This window comes from Tetrapisispora phaffii, chromosome 6 (genome assembly GCF_000236905.1).
Source record: "Tetrapisispora phaffii CBS 4417 chromosome 6, complete genome".
NCBI classification, from domain to species: domain Eukaryota; kingdom Fungi; phylum Ascomycota; class Saccharomycetes; order Saccharomycetales; family Saccharomycetaceae; genus Tetrapisispora; species Tetrapisispora phaffii.
In genome coordinates, this window is record NC_016525.1 from 63,480 (window position 1) to 85,230 (window position 21,751).

The 21,751-nt window shown below is 36.8% G+C and overlaps 6 protein-coding genes across 6 annotated transcripts; all 6 read left to right on the top strand.

Annotated features, from left to right (window-relative positions):
• Positions 1–562: 562 nt before the first annotated feature.
• Positions 563–2,806, top strand: FRA1 (aminopeptidase P; the record flags this gene model as incomplete). The annotated part of the gene is made up of 1 exon (XM_003685905.1): positions 563–2,806. One exon carries the CDS (start codon positions 563–565, stop codon positions 2,804–2,806), a length of 2,244 nt encoding a protein of 747 aa, XP_003685953.1.
• Positions 2,807–4,162: 1,356 nt separating this feature from the next.
• Positions 4,163–5,917, top strand: TPHA0F00330 (MFS transporter; the record flags this gene model as incomplete). The annotated part of the gene is made up of 1 exon (XM_003685906.1): positions 4,163–5,917. The coding sequence occupies one exon, from the start codon at positions 4,163–4,165 to the stop codon at positions 5,915–5,917; it is 1,755 nt and encodes a 584-aa protein (XP_003685954.1).
• Positions 5,918–7,166: 1,249 nt separating this feature from the next.
• HSP104 (chaperone ATPase HSP104) lies at positions 7,167–9,887 on the top strand (the record flags this gene model as incomplete). Its single annotated transcript, XM_003685907.1, has 1 exon — positions 7,167–9,887. One exon carries the CDS (start codon positions 7,167–7,169, stop codon positions 9,885–9,887), a length of 2,721 nt encoding a protein of 906 aa, XP_003685955.1.
• Positions 9,888–11,528: 1,641 nt separating this feature from the next.
• RIM4 (Rim4p) lies at positions 11,529–14,000 on the top strand (the record flags this gene model as incomplete). The annotated part of the gene is made up of 1 exon (XM_003685908.1): positions 11,529–14,000. The coding sequence occupies one exon, from the start codon at positions 11,529–11,531 to the stop codon at positions 13,998–14,000; it is 2,472 nt and encodes an 823-aa protein (XP_003685956.1).
• A 2,533-nt stretch (positions 14,001–16,533) lies between these two features.
• On the top strand, positions 16,534–19,989 carry TPHA0F00360 (uncharacterized protein; the record flags this gene model as incomplete). Its single annotated transcript, XM_003685909.1, has 1 exon — positions 16,534–19,989. One exon carries the CDS (start codon positions 16,534–16,536, stop codon positions 19,987–19,989), a length of 3,456 nt encoding a protein of 1,151 aa, XP_003685957.1.
• Positions 19,990–20,410: 421 nt separating this feature from the next.
• Positions 20,411–21,202, top strand: TPHA0F00370 (uncharacterized protein; the record flags this gene model as incomplete). Its single annotated transcript, XM_003685910.1, has 1 exon — positions 20,411–21,202. One exon carries the CDS (start codon positions 20,411–20,413, stop codon positions 21,200–21,202), a length of 792 nt encoding a protein of 263 aa, XP_003685958.1.
• Positions 21,203–21,751: the final 549 nt, after the last annotated feature.

Consider the following 21,751-nt stretch of genomic DNA (forward strand, 5'->3'; position numbering starts at 1 on the left):
ATCCACGTGACCCTTCTGATTACCCTCCTAACGCAGCATGTGACCACCCGTCCAGAGTGATAAGACAGCAACCAAGCTACTTTTGCACCCCGCCGTCCGACGAAGGCCAAAGGGGTACGCCGCACGTGACAGCTAAAAACATCATAGTGACAAATCTGTGAGCAATTTTCATTTTTTCAATTTCGAACTGCTTATTGCTTGCTAATGACGGCGATACATAGTGTATTATGTAGCTGAGCATATGGAGAATGGATGGTGAGTTTTTCAAATATTTGATTTAATTATTATGCAGCATATATATTGAACGTAAAGATTAATGAAATGTTGCTATTTAATTTTGAAAAGTTTCAACTTGATATCCAAAGATTCTTGATTTGTATTGAAAATTGTTGACAATATCACTTCTCTCTTACATATATATATACACACACACATATTTAAAACGTTTCTTGTCATCTTTCAAAGTGCAAGGTACAGACGAAAAACGTTACATTTCTCAATACATTATTGTTCGAGGAAACAGAATCATATCCTGCAGTATACGTTTATTGTTAGCAAACACATGGCTAGTGTAAGTCATAATACGTCAAGGATTTCCATGTTGGGTCGTCCTCCTAATCTCAAAGGGTCTTCTTTCAGAAGTTGTGACAACTGTAACTGTTCTCCTGGTTTACTATCAAGAAACAATAAGCGATCATCTTTACTGTTCAGAAAGTTTGAAAACACCTTAAGTAGACAGAGATCTTCTAGTATCAATTTCAATGTCAAGGGCTCCAATGCAAGTGTCTATTCTTCCGATGCCTTGTGCAAGACTTCAAAAGAAATCAATACCAGTGAGAGATTGGCTAGTTTACGCAAACAGATGACTAAATTCGGATTATGTTGCTATATCGTCCCTACTGAGGACGAACACCAAAGTGAATATGTCTCGGAGAAAGACGAGAGAAGGTCCTTCATTTCTGGGTTTTCTGGTTCAGCTGGTATTGCTTGCGTCACAAGGGATTTGTTGAATTTCAACGATAAGACCGATCCTATTGGAAAATCCATTTTATCGACCGATGGACGTTACTTCAATCAGGCTTTGCAAGAGCTTGATTTCAACTGGTCGTTGCTCAGACAAGGCGAGGATAAGTTGACTTGGGAGGACTGGTGTATCACTGAAGCTATTGAAATGCTAAAAGGTTTGGGTGTTAACAACACGGATAAGAAACCTTTGAAAATCGGTATTGATCCAAAGCTAATCACATATAAGGAATCTTTAACTTTTGAAAAAAAAATTAGAAAATTTTTGGTCGACAACGGCATTATTACCGAAGAAAAAGCTGCTGAAGAAGCAAACAAATTCGTACAATTAGTTGGCGTAGAAGAAAATTTGATTGATTTAGTTTGGGGAGATTTCGAAGAAGTTCCAAACATGCCGACAAATGACTTGATTCTACTATCTGAAGACTACCATGGTGAATCGTTTGCTTCGAAACGTAGCAGGTTATTGGAGAATTTGAGGGAGAACCATCATTTGTCAGAGTCTAAGGATGACAAAAAGAGTGTCAAGAATTATTACGTTACAGTTGCTTTAGATGAAATTGCATGGTTATTGAACTTGCGCGGTTCCGATATTAAATACAACCCAGTGTTTTTCTCATACTTATTAATCAGTGACTCAGATGATGAAACTGTATTATTCTCGAATGCTAAATATGATGACAATATTTCGAAATATTTGAAAGATAACAACATTACCGTTCAAAAATACGAAGAATTTTGGAGTTCGATAAACGATCTTGCGACCAGTGCCGCCGAATCGAGCCATTTCATCATTCCTGATAATTCGTCGTGGAACTTGGTTAGAAGCGTAGAGAACAAGAACAAGATGATCCATTCTCCTATCAACGTTATGAAATCTGTTAAGAACGCCACAGAAATCAACAATGCTCACAAAGCACAAACAAAAGACGCACTATGCTTAATCCAATTTTTTGCTTGGTTAGAAGACAGATTAGTGAACCACGAGACTTTAATCAGTGAATATGAAGCTGCTGAAAAATTAGAACAGATCAGAAAGGTTCAAAAGAACTTCATCGGTAACTCTTTTGAAACCATTTCTTCAAGCGGTGCCAATGCTGCCGTCATCCATTACAGTCCAACGGCCGAGTCTTCCGCCATGATCAACCCATCTAAGATTTATCTATGTGACGCCGGCTCCCAATTTCTAGAAGGTACAACCGACATCACAAGAACGATGCATCTAACAGAACCAACCCAAGAAGAAACCACAAACTACACTTTAGTCCTAAAGGGCAACTTGGCCTTAGAGAGAGCTGTGTTCCCAGAGGGCACCAACGGATACCAACTGGATTGCATAGCCAGACAATTCTTGTGGGAACGCGGCCTGGATTACAGACATGGCACGGGTCATGGCATCGGTGCCACTCTGAATGTGCACGAAGGTCCCATTGGCATCCAACTAAAACCACATCTAGTGGATTTCCCCTTGGCTGCCGGCAACATCATCAGTAACGAGCCAGGGTATTACAAGGACGGTGAATACGGTATAAGAATCGAGAATGACATCTTGGTCAAAGAGACGGAGCCATCGATGCGCTTCGGCGATAAGAAGTTTTTCTGTTTCGAGAACATGACTCTGGTGCCATACTGCAGAAAGTTGATAGACGTCAGTTTACTAGACCCTGTGGAGTTGAAACAAGTGAATGATTACAACAGAAAGATCTGGGACAGCCTAGTCAACTACCTACAACCCCAAAGTATCACGTTCAAATATCTAAAGAGAGAAACCTCCCCATTATAATTTTAAATAAACATATGTATCTATGAAAGAAATAAGGTAAGCTATATATATATGAAAGCGCTCTGCATAGAGTGAGGTATATACGAGTAAGGGATCTGTATCTATATATATGTAGTCCCTGTCCATGAGTGATATCTACATGGTTCAGGGGGGTGTTGTTTCTTGAATAATATTACACTAATAATAGATCTAGTAACCGATCCCCCTGATTATGCCTCAAGAGAATGAGTTATTTTAGAAAATGACTGTTTCGAAATCAACCGGCCAGTAATGTAATGCCGTTAGTCTACTAGATCCTTTTCCTCCTTGGGTAACACTTTACAAGCGGTTACTAAAACTCCGACAGTCTTAGTGTACTCCATCACAGCTCGTCCACAATGATGCCATTGGGCTTGTGTGTGCGTTGTCCAAGGTACCCTTCCTTGCGCCTGCGGGACTCCGAACATCGACGACTGGCTGCCTGGTTCCGTGGATGCCACTATTGTCCACGGAACGGGGCCCAAGCTGCTACCCCGACGTATATTTCCGAGGCCATCGGTGCGTCAATTTACTGTTAGACGGACGAGCGCTTGCAGAAGTTCGGTAAAGGCGCAGTTCTCCGGCAAAACGCTGTTGTTTCCAGAAAAAAAGAAACTAAAAGAAAGCGTTTCCTTGTCGGTCGTGCGTTGTTTTGTGAGACTCCCCACCTAAAGGCGAAGATGATCCGTATACGACCAGTGGAGTTCTGTTCCCTGGACGCGCAGTCGCCGGTGCGGCGACGCTAAACGGCCGCGTCCCAAACGTAACGTGCAATAGCCCTTTCTGCGCGGAAACACTGATACTGCCATTGCCCACTTCTCTCCGTTTTTTTCTTGGCCAAGGTCGCAAACATCAGCCCGTCACTTCCAGAGAATGTAACCGCGCGCAGAAGAAGCCCGCAGCAGACCGTGCATACAACCGAAACAAAGAAAGAAAAAAGAAAAAAAACAGGAAGCAATCACGCATAACACAGCAATTACGGATGACGTCCACGGACACTTCTCCATGTTTGGTTCGCTTACAAATGCGACGTGGGCTTTCGCACTACCTCGTTGATTTCAGTCCTTACAACTAATTTTCGATTCTTCTATAACGATATCGAATTTTAATTCACTGTAATGTTTTTAACAGTGATAATTTTTTTTCAAACAATAGGACGATGGATGAGCTCTAACATCATATATAAACAAGCGATATATTAAGTACATAGGTGTTTTTAGAAGGATACTCTTTTCTCGTTGAATCGTTTTCGTAAATTCACTTTCTAACAGATTTGATTGCAAAAGGTTTGTTTGAATAATATATACATATACATATACACACTATTAAAAATTAATTATGGCGACTTCTTCTGTTTCTACTGACAAGGAAGGAATCGATACTGTGTTCACGGGAAGTTCAAGTTCCCGTAGTGTCGTGGAAGACATACAGGCTTTTGATATGGAAAATGGTGCGGCGGTAAAGGAAGGTGAGGACGGCAACGCCGGGTTTCCTGACATTGCTCTAACTAGAAAGGATTCAATCGCTTCCGCTGCTCAGTCTAAAGTCGGTTCAAATAGACAATTGTCGAGAATCCTTACTGGTTCCAACCCAGTCGGTGTTGATGACGAGGACAACGATATTTCTGAGCCAGATTATACCGATGTCCCTGCTATGGGTGGTGACAGACCATACCCCCCACCATTACCAAAACAGGACTTATTCGAAGTCACTTTCGACGGTCCTGATGATCCAATACATCCATTCAACTGGCCGCTTAGGAAAAAAGTTATTCTATGTGTCATTTTATGTTTAGATTGTATTGCCATCTCAATGGGTTCCTCGATTTTCGGTAATGGTATTGCACAACTTAGAGAGGAATACGGTATCGCTACCGTTGTTGGTATCTTAGGTGTCACCTTATATGTCTTAGGTTTTGCTGCTTCTCCTGTCATTTATGCGCCATTATCTGAAATCTACGGTAGAAAGGGTGTCATCATTATCTCAGCTTTTGGGTTTTCCATTTTCCAATTTGCAGTCGCAACCGCTGAAAATCTGCAGACCATCTTTATCTGTAGATTCTTCGGTGGTCTAATTGGCGCCGCTCCAATGGCCGTCGTCCCGGCTGCGTTTGCCGACATGTTTGACAACAACATGAGAGGTAAAGCCATTTCCTTGTTCTCTTTAGGTGTGTTCGTCGGCCCCGTGTTGGGTCCAGTCATCGGCTCTTACATTGTCCAACACACTACTTGGAGATGGTTGGAATACGTAATCGGTTGTTTTTCGGCATTGATTTTTGTTTTGATTTGTATCTTCATGGAAGAAACTCATCACCCAACCATTTTGGTCAACAAAGCTATAATGATGAGAAAAAAGACCAACAACTGGGGTATCCATGCTGCTCACGAAACCGTTGAGTTGTCTATCAGGGATATTGTTCAAAACACAATCACCAGACCAATTATCATGCTGGCAACCGAGCCTGTTTTATTAATTATCACCATTTACAACTCTTTTGTTTACGGTATTCTGTATTTGATGTTAGAAGCTTATCCAATTGTTTTTGTTGAAGGGTACGGATTTTTAGTTAATGGTGAATTGCCATACATTGCTTTAATTGTTGGTATTTTAATCTGTACTGTCTTCTTGTGGAAGTTTGAAGAGTACTACTTAAAGAAATGTAGAGAGGCAGGTGGTTTAGTTCCTGAAATCAGATTATACCCAATCATCTATTCGGGTGTTGTTTTCGCTATCGGTATTTTATGGTTCTGCTGGACTGGTTACTATCCAAAGAAGATCCACTTCATGGTTCCAACCGTTGCCGGTGCTTTCATTGGTTTCGGTTTGTTTGGTATTTTCTTACCATGTTTGAACTACATCATTGAATCTTACTTATTTGTCGCTGCTTCTGCCGTTGCTGCTAACACATTTTTGAGATCTGGGTTTGGTGCTGTCTTCCCACTGTTCACCAACTACATGTTCCACGGCATGGGTGTCGGTTGGGCTGGTTTATTGCTGGGTCTATTTGCCTTCGCCATGGTTCCCGTTCCAATTTTCCTAGTGAAGTACGGTAAAAGAATTAGAGTCAAATCCAAGTATGCATACTCTGGTTAGTTTACGTAAAAAAAACAGACTAAGAAAAAGCGAAGAAAATAATAATAATAATACAATAAAAGTTCTGAGAAGAGGGTATGTTAAATGCAATACCAATGTAAGGAAAAATATCCGTTTATTACTTGATTTGTTTCTTTCTTTTCTTTTATTATTTCATTTCCTCAAAGTTTCACACTTTGCATTTTCCCCTTATATCTAATAAGTTATCGATCATACAAGGTCAACTCGATACGGGAACTTTCACACCCTTCCAAGAGATTTAACTTTATTTAATCAACATTTCATACACATTCAGCATATCTAAATACCTAATATGATTAATATTTTTTAATTTTTTTGTTTTCATTCTAAATAACTAAAGATGCATTCGATGCTTACAATATGAATGCCGTGGTGATAACACTCCCTTACACATTAACAAAAGTAGCTTGACCATTGCGTTGCTAAAACCATTCTTGGTTCTGTTCCTAGTGGTTATTGCATACTCTTGTGTTGTATCTACAATGATATCCCAACCGTTACCCGCACGTACACTATTTTGTTACTCGAGAGAACTGGAAAGAACTGGAAAGATCGAGTTCGTAACAATACCGCTTCAATTTTCAACCCACTGTACGTGCATTTCTTTGCTGATGGCCATTTAAAGGGTACGTTTATTTTCAGTATTGTTTTATTTTTACTATGGGGAGAGGGGAGGAGAGGGTTCAACGGCCCCTATCCCCATAGTATGAAATTTCACAGTGCAAAAAAATTATATTCAAAGTTCAAGATAGTCAGTTGTAGGTAATGTTTGGGGAACTTTGAAGGATGGATATGCAGTAAATAATTTCGATCACTATTTACCTCAGTTGTTTCTCTAAAATGGGTTGCATCGTGTTCTGTTCTTGTACAACAAAGGGGGTTTTGGTTGTCAATTCTAAAATTCTTTTATGTAGAATAAATTTTTGGCAACTTCTAGTAACTGCTAGTAATTTCTTGTATTACTGCAACATCACATTGTTACACTTTCAATACAGAGGGATATACATATGTTGAAAAGAAAGACAACATTTCAGAATATACATATATAAAGAGGTGAAATTGTTGTTAGAATAATTTTTCTTTTTAGTCAACTTCTCTTATCACTTTTTAATCTTGTTCGTTTCAATTTTTAATAGTTACCTATATAAGACTAATACGAAATCATTTCACAAAGAAGATAGTAAGAAGTTAATAAAACTTTTCAACTTAGATAAAGAAATTATTGAAAATGAACGACGAAATGCAATTTACTGAAAGAGCGTTAAATGTTTTGACTATTGGTCAAAAGTTGGCTACTGATCATCAGCATGCTCAATTACAACCAATTCATATTTTAGCTGCTTTTATCGAGACTCCTGAAGATGGTTCCACTCCGTATCTTCAAAATTTAATTGAAAAAGCTCGTTATGACTATTCGAATTTTAAAAAAATTGTAAACAGAACATTGGTTAAAGTTCCACAACAACATCCAGCTCCAGCACAAATTACTCCTTCATATGCACTTGGACAAGTATTGCAAGATGCTGCTAAGATTCAAAAACAACAAAAGGACTCCTTTATTGCTCAGGATCACATCCTATTTGCACTATTAAACGATGCTTCCATAAAACAGCTGTTTAAGGAAGCTCAAATTGAGACCGAAGCAGTCAAACAACAAGCCCTTGAATTGAGAGGTAACCAAAGAATAGATTCCAGAGGGGCCGATACAAATACACCACTAGAATACTTGACCAAATATGCAATTGATATGACAGAAGAGGCCAGACTAGGTAAGCTGGATCCAGTTATCGGCAGAGAAGAAGAAATTAGAGGCACAATCAGAGTGCTAGCAAGAAGAATCAAATCCAACCCATGTTTGATTGGTGAACCGGGTATCGGTAAAACTGCCATTATCGAAGGTGTTGCGCAAAGAATTATCGATGATGACGTTCCAACGATCTTACAGAACTCTAAATTATTCAGTTTAGATCTAGCGGCACTAACTGCTGGTGCTAAATATAAGGGTGAATTCGAAGAGAGATTGAAAGGTGTTATCAAGGAAATTGAAGATTCGAAAGTTTCCATTATTTTATTCATTGACGAAATTCATATGTTGATGGGTAACGGTAAAGATGATGCTGCCAACATTTTGAAACCAGCTTTATCAAGAAGCGGGTTGAAGGTCATTGGTGCTACCACCAACAACGAATACAGATCCATTATTGAAAAAGATGGTGCTTTTGAAAGAAGATTCCAAAAGATTGAGGTTTCAGAACCAACAACCAGACAAACTGTTGCCATTTTAAGAGGGTTACAACAAAAGTATGAAATCCATCATGGTGTAAGAATTCTAGATAGCGCTTTAGTTACTGCATCTCAATTAGCCAAAAGGTATTTGCCATACAGAAGATTACCTGATTCTGCCTTGGATTTAGTTGATATTTCCTGTGCTGGTGTAGCTGTTGCAAGAGACTCCAAACCAGAAGAATTAGATTCTAAGGAACGTCAATTGCAATTATTGCAAGTCGAAATCCAAGCTTTAGAAAGAGACAAGGACGCTGACTCAACGACCAAAGAAAGATTGCAAAAGGCTAAGCAAGGTGAAGCCTCTTTGATTGAAGAGCTAGAACCACTAAGAAAACGATACGAAGAAGAACGACACGGTCACCAAGAGCTAACCGATGCCAAGAAGAAATTAGAAGAGTTAGAGAACAAGGCATTGGATGCGGAAAGAAGAAACGATACAGGCACTGTTGCTGATTTAAGATATTTCGCTATTCCAGATATTCAAAAGCATATCCAAGAATTAGAAGACCAGGTTGCCGACGAACAATCTCGTGCCGGTGCCAATTCCATGGTGCAAAACGTCGTCGACTCTGACACCATTGCTGAGACCGCTGCAAGATTAACTGGTATCCCAGTGAAAAAACTAACCGAGAGTGAAAATGAGAAGCTAATCCATATGGAGAAGGACTTATCCTCCCAAGTTGTTGGCCAATTGGAAGCAGTCAAAGCAGTCTCGAATGCTGTCAGATTGACAAGGTCTGGCCTAGCAAACCCAAGACAGCCTGCTTCTTTCCTATTCTTAGGTCTATCCGGCTCCGGTAAGACTGAATTAGCCAAGAAGATTGCCGGATTTTTATTCAACGACGAAGACATGATCATCAGAGTCGATTGTTCTGAACTGAGTGAAAAACACTCTGTCTCGAAATTATTAGGTACCACTGCCGGTTATGTTGGTTTCGAAGAAGGGGGGTTCCTAACAAACCAACTTCAATACAAGCCATACTCTGTGATCTTATTTGACGAAGTTGAGAAAGCCCACCCTGACGTACTGACAGTGCTGCTACAGATGCTAGACGATGGTAGAATTACGTCAGGCCAAGGTAAGACGATCGATTGCTCCAACAGCATCATAATCATGACCTCCAACCTGGGTGCTCAATACATCCAACAACAACCGGGCTCTAAAGTGCAAGAAGCCACAAAGGGCCTAGTAATGGCTGCTGTGAAACAACACTTCAGACCAGAGTTCTTGAACAGAATTGCAGCAATCACAGTATTCAACAAACTATCAAGAAAGGCTATTCACAAGATTGTCGATATTCGTTTAGATGAACTCCAAAAGAGATTCGAAGAAAACGACAAGCATTATAAGCTGGAGTTAACCGACGAAGCCAAAGATTTCCTTACGAGATTCGGATACTCCGATGATATGGGTGCTAGACCATTGAACAGATTGATCCAAAACGAAATCCTGAACAAACTAGCAATTAGAATCCTAAGAAAAGAAATCAAGGATAAAGAGACTGTCAAGGTAGTGTTGAACAAGACTGAGAATGCATCCAATGATATTGTTGAGAGTCTGGATGTGTTGCCAAACCACGAAGCAACGATAACCGATGGTTTAGATTTCGGTGAGATGGATGATATTGAGATGGATGTTGAACCAAGCATAGACTTGGACTAGCGAACAACAACAACTGTGAATACACTTGTATAAATATATAGATAAATAGATTAACAAAGAAATTCATTGGAAAATGAACTTATTAGCGTTTGTATTGTCTAGCATGTCGTCGATAAACATTGAATATATATGGGCTGTAAATCGTTGCCATAATAAAACCAAGAAAGTCACCACTCATAGTTTGAGAGTGATTCCCTTGCCGTCTTAACGGTGAACGGAGACCGAGGGAGGGAGGGACAATCATGAACTAACTTTAATTTATCACTTATTCCTTGGGAAATCACACCACACGTGTAAGAGATCGCTGCACACGAACAAAGATTATATAAATAGTGGCGGTAGTGGTTAGTGGTAGTGGCGGTGGTGGCAGACACAGAGGCCTAATTAGGTAATATGCCGCTTTGGGACTATTTATTGGAGACAGACGAAACAGAGCACCGACAGCCCGCTGACGCACTGTGAGTTTCTTGACTCAATTGCAGAGACAGGACAGCGGGTGTGTGTGGGACGTGCCTGTTCCGTGGCTGGCGAACAGTTCTGCGAATCCTTGTCACGCATGCACTTCGTATAGCTTCCTTTTTGGTTTTTCTCGGTCGCAGCGTCACACCACTTGTCGCGCGGAGAGTGACTCGACCGCATCTGGCCAGACGCGGAACCAGAACCGGCGTGCAGTGTGTACCACTTGTTTTTGTGTAAACTAAAAGACAATTACACAAAAACAATTGCGAACGAAGAACCGTTTGGCGGCGGCTCTTCTTGCGCTTGTGCGGACACAACACTGTATTCGCGTATTATTTAAATGTTCGGCGGCTAAAACTACTCCTGCGGCACCGCGCTTGTGCTTGTGTTTCTGCGTGTGTCACCGTGGTAACGGATTGTCAATCATTTTCAAAGATCTGAATGGCATAGCGGTAACGGTTGAAGAATGGCGAGGTGTCAGTGCTTAGTCTCATGATTTACCGTCTGTTTGGTTTACGTGTTTTGTATGATGCTCTATATAGGTTGTCAATTTAAATAAAACAAAATTGATTACCGTCCATAATTTAACAATGCCACAAAAACAAAAAATGGTAAATCTTTTTTTTTTAACTATTTTTTAATAACTTTAGTTTAGTGAATTTAGATCTATATAAGGAGGTATTATTTCGATTTTTTGAGGTTCTTTCCTGGTCTCCTTCTTATTCTCTTTCCCGTTTACCTTATAACTTGCGGTTTACTCTATTTTATTCTCCCTTTATCTGTTTTCATCTTGTTGTTGTTATTGTCGTTAATATATTCAACTGTCCAAGAAAACAAACTAGATAACAGCTTCTTTTTCCTTTTTTTTCTCAAGAAAACAATTCTATTTTATAGCAAAATCATTAGCCGCCAAAGTAGTTTACTTTATACCTATCAAAACATTTTTTTTCTTTTTTCATTTCATCGCAAATCGGAATTTCAAGCAGCCAAAAAAACAACAACATTATATACCACACCATATTGTGTCATTTTCGCACCCTGTTTATTGGTTATTAGTATTCATTCAAACAATTTTTTGATTATCTTTCCCGTTATAAGTAATTGAAATGGAGAGTTTAGGAATCACAAGAAGTGATTCAAATATTATCGAAAATAAATGTAGGAAGAATTCAAGATGTATTAATGAATCACAAACTCAAAAAAAATATAAATGACGACGCTAAAGAGGTCAAAGAAGATGGAGAGGTAGTAGCAGCAACAACAGAAGAAGAAGAGGAAGAGGAGAAGGAAGAAGAGGAAGAAGATGAAAGAGGAGAAGTGCGTGAAAGTGCCAATAGTTTCAGAGGAAGACCTTCATCTTGTATATTTGTTGCAAGTTTGGCCGCAACGTTAACGGATGACGAATTATGTATTTCTGTCACAGAAAATTTCAAGAAATTTGGCGAATTAGCAAGAGTAAAAGTCTTGAGAGATCCATCAAATAGACCATATGCATTTGTTCAATATACAAATGACAAAGATGCTAAGAAAGCTTTAAAGAAAGCACAGGGGACTAGTTTAAATGGAAGGTTATTAAGGTGTGAACCTGCAAAAGTTAATAGAACTTTATTTATAACACATCCAATTAAAAAAATATCTTCAATTGATATCCAAAGATTATGTGAAAAATTTGGCGAATTAGAATTGGTGGTACCAAATAGAGAAAATAACCAATATATCAAGAGATATAGTTATCCACTTTCAAATAGCAACTCTTGGTTTGTTCAATTTGCATATAGAGATGATGCAATTAGAGCTTTCGCAAACTTTAGGGGCGATAATTATGGTTCCAACAATACTCACCATCACAATCAAAATAACCAGAACAACAATCATATTAACCTCAACAGTTTAGGAACTCCATCTTTTAAAACTTCAGATGGTTATGAAGATAATGATTCAAACGAAAATTTGAATAACTTTTGGGAAGTTGATTGGGTGCAAAATATTTCCGTACCAAAACATTTTAATCTGTTAATTAAAAATGATAAAGAAACTCCAACAAATGTTAAAGTTAAAAATATATTATTGAAATCAAAGGATTCAAAAATTGATTTAACCACTACTTCTTCAATTCGTAAAAACAAATATACAGCAAGATCTCAATACTCTTCAGAAAATGATAATGGCGAGATAATTTATAATTCAGAGACTGATTCTGAAGGATTTGTTGAGTATGATATTGATAATAGCAGCACTAAACTAATTAATGAATTATCATTAGAAGATAAAGATCAACATCCAATTTTAACTAGAGACGGTAATTTTTATTCTGATGAAAAGATAAACTGTGACACCAATACTAGTAATGATATTAAACATGGAGAGGATGAGGAGGTTTCTGATGAAGATTCTGTAGATGAAGATGAGGATGACTATTACGGTAATACAACTGATGATAGTGATTCTGTAAGAATTGATAAGAAATCAATATTTGTTGGTCAATTGGATCCAGGTTCAAACAAAGAAAATTTAACTGACAGGTTTTCAACACATGGAAGAATTCTTGACTTAAATTTGATTGTTAAACCAACAAATATTTTTGCATTCATAACTTTCGACACTGAAGCTGCTGCTGCTGCTGCATTAGAGAGAGAAAATCATGCCATATTTTTGAATAAAACAATGCATGTTCAATACAAAGAGATTGGTGGTTTGCATAGAAAGAAATCACGTTTTAACAAAAATTTTGGTAATAGTTTCTTGGATAATTCAAAAACCTTCACTGGTCCACAATTTAATTTAGCCCCACCACCAATCAATATTTATAGAAAAAGGAATTCAATGGATTATGAGCCTGCTAATATGTATAACTACATGTCTCCGCTTCCACCTATGCCAATACCACCAAATTGCCAATATCCAACAATGACAGACTACGAAATGAATAATTATATTCCTTACTCCAAGAATTCTAACTATTCCTTTAGAAGAAAATCTTTCCCAGTAAGAACAAATAACTCAACGGCAAACCATAGCAATAGTTATCCAAGATATGTTGTCTCTCCAAATAATTACAATTTCAAGAATGATTATGCAAGTAATACTATTTCAACCAATACTTGCATGTCAAACACCACTGGAGATTTAGTCTCCGACAAGACTGATTCTATTGAAAACTCAATAGTAACTTCAAAAGACAACGATTCAATTGAAGGTTTAGTTAATTTACAAAATAAAGGTGTTTCCAATGAAAAATCAAATATTAAGAATAAAGTAGATGAATTAACCGATTCTAAATCTGACATTAATATTACAGAAGTATCTCCAACTTCAAGAAATGCTGAACTAAATAATAAAAAGAAATTCTATAGAAGAAATTCTTTCTACCATCAACCAATAAAACCTTATTATTTCCCTCAGTATTATTACCATCCAATGAATTATCCAGTTGGCCCAAACATTGCATCACAGACGGCCAATTCTTCATACATGATGGTATACCCATTCCCGCCACCTCCTCCAAGTAGTACGATGATGAATTCATCAATGTCAATGGGAAGAATGAGTTCAAATTTTCAAGGTTCACCACCATTAGCATCAGAACATAGGTACAATGCAGCTGATGCTGAAAGTTTCTCTAATCCCAACAAGTCCTATGAATTGGATTATTAATATTCTTTTATGACCAATCGAAATTAACATATGTTAGGCTCTATATAATAATAAAAAAACAAACCGTATAACCTCATTAAATCTTAAGATTTTATGTATACTTTTAGTTCTTTAATAATATTTAATTTAATGTGTTTTTTTGACGGTATTATAGTTATAAATATAGTTAGAATATGGAGTATTCATAAGTAATATCGTTTAAATACTATAGGTAAACAAATATTTTAACACAAATCAAGATCTATATTGGATCTAATTATAATGTTGTATTGCAGTGAATGAACCTATACGAAAGTTACAGGTATATAAGACAGGCAATTGTTGACTTCGTTCGTTACATATATTATATAATTCTATATATATCACATATGGAGAATTGGTCGATAAGTATTGCGAAAATACATCCTACTTAAATAACAAAATTATTGAAAAGAATAGCACTAACTCAGATGCCGAAGTTACTAATAACCACTTGAATCCTTACAAATACTACTTTACTGACACACAAGCTTCAATAAACAAATACGACACGCCACTACCCTGGATATTAATTACAGCTTGAACTTATAATGGAAGTATCCAGTATGGATTCTCATCACCATTCGGAATTACAGTTAAGAAAAGAATGGAAGTAATCTTATTGTGAGTATATGTCGTAGGATTTGTTTATTTGTCAAGCTCTAGAGCTGTCATATTAGCGTCTATGTATTTGAGCTTGATTAATACTGAATCACAATAATATAGTGCAAAGGCTTGCGCTAAGTAGTTGAACTGCCCCTAAATATTCCACTGTTTTGATATAGGACCCAAGAAGTTAGATCACTACATAACAATACTAGAAGTATATATGGGTGTCCTATTTATGCATCTAGGACTCAAAAGAACCATGTAATTATCCGTTATGTAGAATATAAAAAGGAGACTAAGTTTCGTTTAGTCTTAGAACAATGAAAGATATGAGAGTGCGATTCCCATTCAATAGAATTTAACAGTCCATCTTACATCTGTCTATCTATTGTATTACATTCCCCGCCAAATTTAGCTGATATTGTAGTTAGCATTAAAATATTCATGTTGTATTCTGAGGTCTGGGGTAGTAACGTTGTGCGGAGAAACAAGCCTATGTTGGCTAGCGCCAACTCTTAAGTTAGTGTCATTAGTCACTTTAGTTGCTTTCCAGTAGTTTATCTTCTTAACAGTTCAATAATCGATTGGTCTTTTATTAGTATATTTAAATAATTCTATATAGAGTTAGATGCCATCCTAATGTATAAGTTATCTCATACTTGAGTGAACACGTTACCTGCTCAGTCATTTTCCTAAGATCGTTAGTACTGTATTGCACATCTGGATTTATCACCTAGCCATGCATATTGTAGTGACAATTTTTTATCTATCCTTTGCAAGATTGTTCTAGCACTTTCTATCCAAGTAGTAAGTGATCAGTTGCTTCCGAACTCAAAGTGTCATAAACAACTTAGTTCCGTCACATACACAACATGAATTCTGACACCCTGTTACTCGGAAATAGATTATTATAGAAGGGTTACTAGGATTCGATCGTAAATGCGTTTAGTGGATCTCTTTATCCTTGATATTTACCAAGTAAATCTTGTCTTCCCACAATTCTAATTAATCGAAATGGAATCTAAATACCTGGGAGATTTAACAGAAGTCACGAGCCTGAACTGTTGTGTTAAGAATGGTTTTCAACATTTCTACAAATAATTAGGGCGTGTAGTCAAGTGATATGATTCTCGCTTTGGGAGATTCTTCTAGTAAAATAGTAGTTCAATTCAAATATGCAAGAGGCTCTGGTTTCAATTCCCAGCTCGCCCCCACCTATTTAATTGCTTCAATAGAATTACAAAGAATATTAAAGAACACTAAAGGAATATCGAGAACACAGTTGACATTGTAACCTTGGTCACATACAACTAATTTCACTTGTACTCGATCTTGTCCATGGTTGAAGCACTTATCGACTCAGAATAAAATGAAACCTTCAACAGTTGCACCTTATCATTTACTTATCATTTACTTATCACCAAACTTATGAAAAATCTTCAAAAGTTGTGTGATGCTTGACTTAAAATTTCAACATTTCGCGTCACGCTTCTATTAGAAGCGCGTGCAAACGTGCTATATTCATGTTTTTAAAGACGATGAGATAGATGAAATAATACTGGAAGCTTTAATTGACAATAATTGCAACTTTCCAGTTGTAAAATTTTTTTAAATTAACTTTTACTCATCGGATTATTGTAAGTTTATATATATTTACAAAGTGTTGGATGCCAAGTGTTTACGTATCGAGGTCTCTAGATTGTATTGGCTAGGGATACTTTTTTTCTAGGTAACGATATTCACCCATTCAAGTACAAGCTGACCTTTCCAGAGAAGTTAAAAGCAAGAAATTTCATTTGCAATTTCTTTTACTTCTCCGTCCATTCATTTAATAACACCCATTGACCCAGTCACGCAGAGACATTCAAGGAAATACATATAAATATACAATATAAAACATTTTATTATGGTAAAAGGTGACGATTTTTCTGCGTCACACAAGCAAGCGATTTACAAACACTACCAATCCTTACAAATATTTTTCAATATTACAGGTATAAAACATGACAGATCGAAATCTGTAAGAGCTCAAAAAGCTAGGTTGAAACTAGTCAAGTTGTCGTTACTGCAGTTTTACGAACTGAGCACAGATGTCTATGACGAGTTGAACAGAAGAATAAGTGAAGACCAGACAACACCTAATTATTTATTGCCAGAACCTACTTTTCATTTGAAGAGAAACCAAGCAAGACAGAAGTTAGCCAACTTATCACAAACGAGATTTAACGATTTAGTTGACGATATTTTATACGAAATTAGAAGAAGAAAATTGAATATCGACACTAGCTCCAATGAAATGGATACAACTTTAGAAAGTGGTGCAGATAACACGTTCAATTCAACAGTCAATTCAATTGCACCAAACCCATCATTACAGGAAATAAAAGTTATTCCGAAGCGTGCATCAATTAATTGGTCCTCAGATGAAGAAAAAGATGAAGCGGAGGCAAAAAATGAATTCAAACAAAATGAAGAACAACAACCTCAAGAAGATCTAAATAATTCGCTCTCATATAATACAGAGACGGATATCAATGAAGCTAAGGAAGTAAATCTGAACCAAGCTTTGACGAGGTCAGTGGAAGGTCCCATGGCTTCCGCAACTAATCATACCATTGAAACAGCTGATGAGAAGTCACTTGTGAATCATAACATAGACAATTTAGCTAGTACTGAAAATGTTCTAGAAAAAGTAATCGATGAACATTACAATAATTCAAATGCAACGGAAATCACGTCTTCTGAAGTTGCAAACGTTCCAGATACCAAACTTCTATTACAAATCCAACAGTTAACCGAAGAATTACAAAAGTCTAAGGAAGAGAATGAGGTTCTCAGAAAATCCAGTATGGAAGCAGAACCTCAAGAGAAATACAATTCAGAATTTAATTCACAATTTAAAGAAGAATTGACAGCATTAAACAGTCAAATTAACAGTTTACTGATAGAAAATGAAAACTTGAAACAAACTGTTTCTGAATTGAAACTTGAGAGGAATCTTGAACCAACAATGTCCACTAATGAAATGCTAACAAAATTACATAACAGATACCCCTTAGAGAAGAACTCTATCTCAGCTTATATATCGAGTGATGGCATCATTCCGATAGACTTAGTAGAATATTTATATGCAGCTTTCAATTATTTCTATGAACTTTTAATCAAAGACCATCCAGATTCATTAGGATCTGATCTCTTTGAAACTCTGTTCAAGGTATCAGACACTATTAACAAAATTTTATCAGCTGTAGACACTAACGGTTTTAAATCAAATATTGTATTAATTAAGGCATCGTTATCCCATCTGATAACGACAGTTAGGTATTATTCATTGTATACATCTCTTTTACCAAAAGTCACAATCCAGGCTGCCATCACAGAAGTTGCGTTTTCTACTTTCAAGCTAATTAGTACTGCGAAAATTACAGGGGACGATCATACTATTGATGAAAATTCGCCAGGTATTATAAATAATAAAAATATTACGACTTCATTGCGAAACATTTCCAGCCTGCCGGATAATGGCGTTCCAACATCACCATTGGATGGCAAATCAGTAAATTCGTCGTCACACAATATTAGTGATATGAAAAACAGATCTTTACTTGAAAATCTAAATGAAGACGAAGAATTATCTCCTGTCAAACCTTTAAAAATAACACAAAAGGCAAATACTAGTTCCCCATTAAAATCGCAATATCAAAGAAGGATATCTGGTGCAGGTTTGTTCAGCTCTCTTTTAGATTCAAATAGGAAGAATGGCTCTACTGTTTCAAAAATTGAGAAAAGACAATTAAAAGTTGTTTCCAGTTCCAGTCCAGTTACTTCTGCCGGAGAGACTTTTGACAAAGATTTTAAATTAAACGAAAGACAATCAAAAATAAGCACTGATTATCATCCTTTGACTAAGGACTCAAATGATCACGAAAATCCAACAGGACGATCTGATAATTCAACTCTACGAAATAAAATTGAAAAGCTAGACAATCATAAGGATAATAAGCTTAATGATTTCACTAAAAGTTCAAATATACAAACCAAACCTGATAGAATACCCCCTGCTATAATTATACCTAAAAAGGAAGATAGAGTGAAACCAATTTTAATCGCTAATGGCACAGATGAGGCAAAACCAATCGTCGAAGATATTTATTCAACGAAGTCAAATAAAGGAGTAGATTTTACTGACACAGAAGATAAAACCATTGACGAAGATTTAGATAAGGCAGTTGAGGAGGATTTAAATAAATCTGTTGAAACGGGAAGGGTAATCAGAGATAATAAGTCAAGTCAAGAAAACGCTGATTTGACAGTAAACACAACTGTTAATGCAATGAATACCACTAACGATTCATCAATTGTGGATGTTTCATCAGAAGACAACATTAAAGGAAAAGTTCCCAGGTCGGTTATGAAGGAAATACAAAAAGTCATGCCAATAAAGAAAGAAAGCAAGAAGATTAGAAAAATGAAAGAATTTGATACATCTTATGATGAAGAACATGCTGTTCCAGCAGCTTTTACAGATAAGATGAAAAAATTCAACAACGTAAATGGCATTGGCCTAAGAGTCTTGCCTGATAAGCCTAATTCTCAAAATACTGAAATTGAACTAAAAAATGAACTTCAACAAAATCTAGTTGATTCTGTTCAACCTAGAAGTTTAGAAAGGAAATCAACGGAGAAAAGTTTCCCTCCAACTTCTTCTAAAATTACAGATAAAATGAAAATTGCTTTGGAGGAAGATGAACTCGATATCAAACAAAGAGAAGTAACTCAACCAAATGTTGTCAAGAAGCGTGCTGAGATGAATCCCGATAACAGAGAAGAAAGTGAAGAAGAAAGTGAAGAGGAAAGTGAAGAGGAATTTGATATAGATGCATTCGATATCGAAAATCCTGATAATACATTATCTGAATTATTACTCTATCTGGAGCACCAAACTGTAGAAGTTATATCTACTATTCAATCTTTATTGAGCTCGATTAAACTATCGAATTCCACCAAGGGCAAATTACGTAGTGAATCTAATGACATTAGCCAAGTTATTAAACAAATGTGCAATGCCACTAGTGTGTCTATGAACCAAAGCCGCAACGGTAATTTAAAGGAACACGGCAGTTGGGTTGTTCAAAGTTTGGCTGACTGTAAGAGAAGGATCATCATGTTGTGCGACTTGAACGACAGTGGTGATTTCAACAGCGTAGCTAACGATTCGGAATTTGCCGATAAACATTTTAAGCAAAGATTGGCTGGTATTGCCTTTGACATTGCCAAGTGTACCAAGGAATTGGTAAAGAGTGTCGAAGAAGCAAGTTTGAAGGAAGAGATTGAGTATCTGAATTCTCATATGAAACAATGAACCACTCCTCCCAATACACACACTTATATACACACCCCATTAACTAATATATAAAACCAGTTGTAATATTAATACTACCAATAATATAAATATAAATAAATGCATACATTCTAAATCAATTAGCTTTTTCATTTTGTGTCCCCTTTATCTTTAAAATACGGATGCCTGAAAAAAGGCAAAAAATATGCAAAACTCACGGTATATAAATAGCATAGGATTTTGTAAAGGTAATTCTATGTCTATTTCAATTTGAAATGATGCAAATAAGCTGAACAGTAAGTAATTTTAACAATATTTTAAGAATAACAGTAAAATATTTATTGTGAAAAAACTATAAGCAAATCCATCTGTATAGTAAAATATTTCTATTGACGCATATCAGGGGAACTAAAAGACATAAACAACTGATTTACTTCCAAAAATGAGAAACGAAGACACCGATTTAGAGTTCAGCTGGAAGTTCATCAACGAGAACGATGGGGATGACGTTTTAAGCAGCAGTAGTGCTAACAGCAGTGACATCTGCGAGACTGAAAACGATGTGTCGCAAATTAATAAGCGGTCATTAGAGTTACCTGTCTCTGAATCGAAGCAAGAGGAGACTAATCTATCAGGTGCCGAAGTGAGTGGTAACGAAGAGAGGAGCCTGGCCACAAACACTTATTTGCTTATCTGTGTTGGTATTGGAATTACTATCTTGCTTGAGAGTGTGGCATTGTTATACTTTATACATTTTGAAAAATATAGTTTCAAGAAACACGATGAAGGCAGTGGGGCAAACCCTTACAGACAAAATTTCGAGACCATAGTGGATTACATAAGGCCGGACGCCAAGGATAATTTCCACTATGAAGGCTATTTACAACAGCAACTGGATAATTTCAAAACGGGCAAATATTATATTGATTTTGAGAAAAATATAGCCATTCCATTAAAGAATTCAACGAAAATATGGCGGTTAGGCGGTAAAATAGAAAACTTCAACCAGTTTCAAGCAGGGTATGAAGACGTATTTGAATACGATTTCGAGAAAGATGTCGAACAAATATTGAAGTTAATCTACGAAGATTTGAACCTTATTTGGATTGTGACGAAGACCACAATTAACCACTCTGCATGGCTCAACAACACGATAAAGTTACTAACCAACATATCTAGCAAACTCGATCATTGGAAAATAAACATCTACGAAAAAGTATCATATTCCCTATAAAAAACGCATCTAACCATTCAAAATAATATCTTCCACAAGAGCTGGAGCAAACAAGTTTTCAAATTTTTATATATATACATAATCAAATAGTATCAGTCACACACACATATATATATGCGTGATGCCTATAATAATATGCAACAACAAAGGAAACATCCTGTCTGGTTCAGTAATAGTATGTCACATTGCATTTCAATAAAAATAGTATTCCTGTTCACAGCGACAGTCTAGATAACGAGTCCCTCTCTCAACACGACAGCTGCCTTCTACACAAGAAGCACTTTCAAACAACGAACAGTGCAATTGAACGTACGCATTCGAACCATCCCGTCGTACCGTTCCACGCTCTCTGGAAAAGTTTCGAAAACTTTTCCAGAAACTTTTTCCTGAAAGTATTTCGAAATTTCGTAAAAGTACAGTGTATTGCCGCAGAAGAGACCCGTAATATCTTACAACAAAGTCCAATTTATCACTACAAGAAACATCGAAACATCGAAACTAGGAAAACTGCATAGACACCGATGGATACATGCCGGTTCACCAAGACCA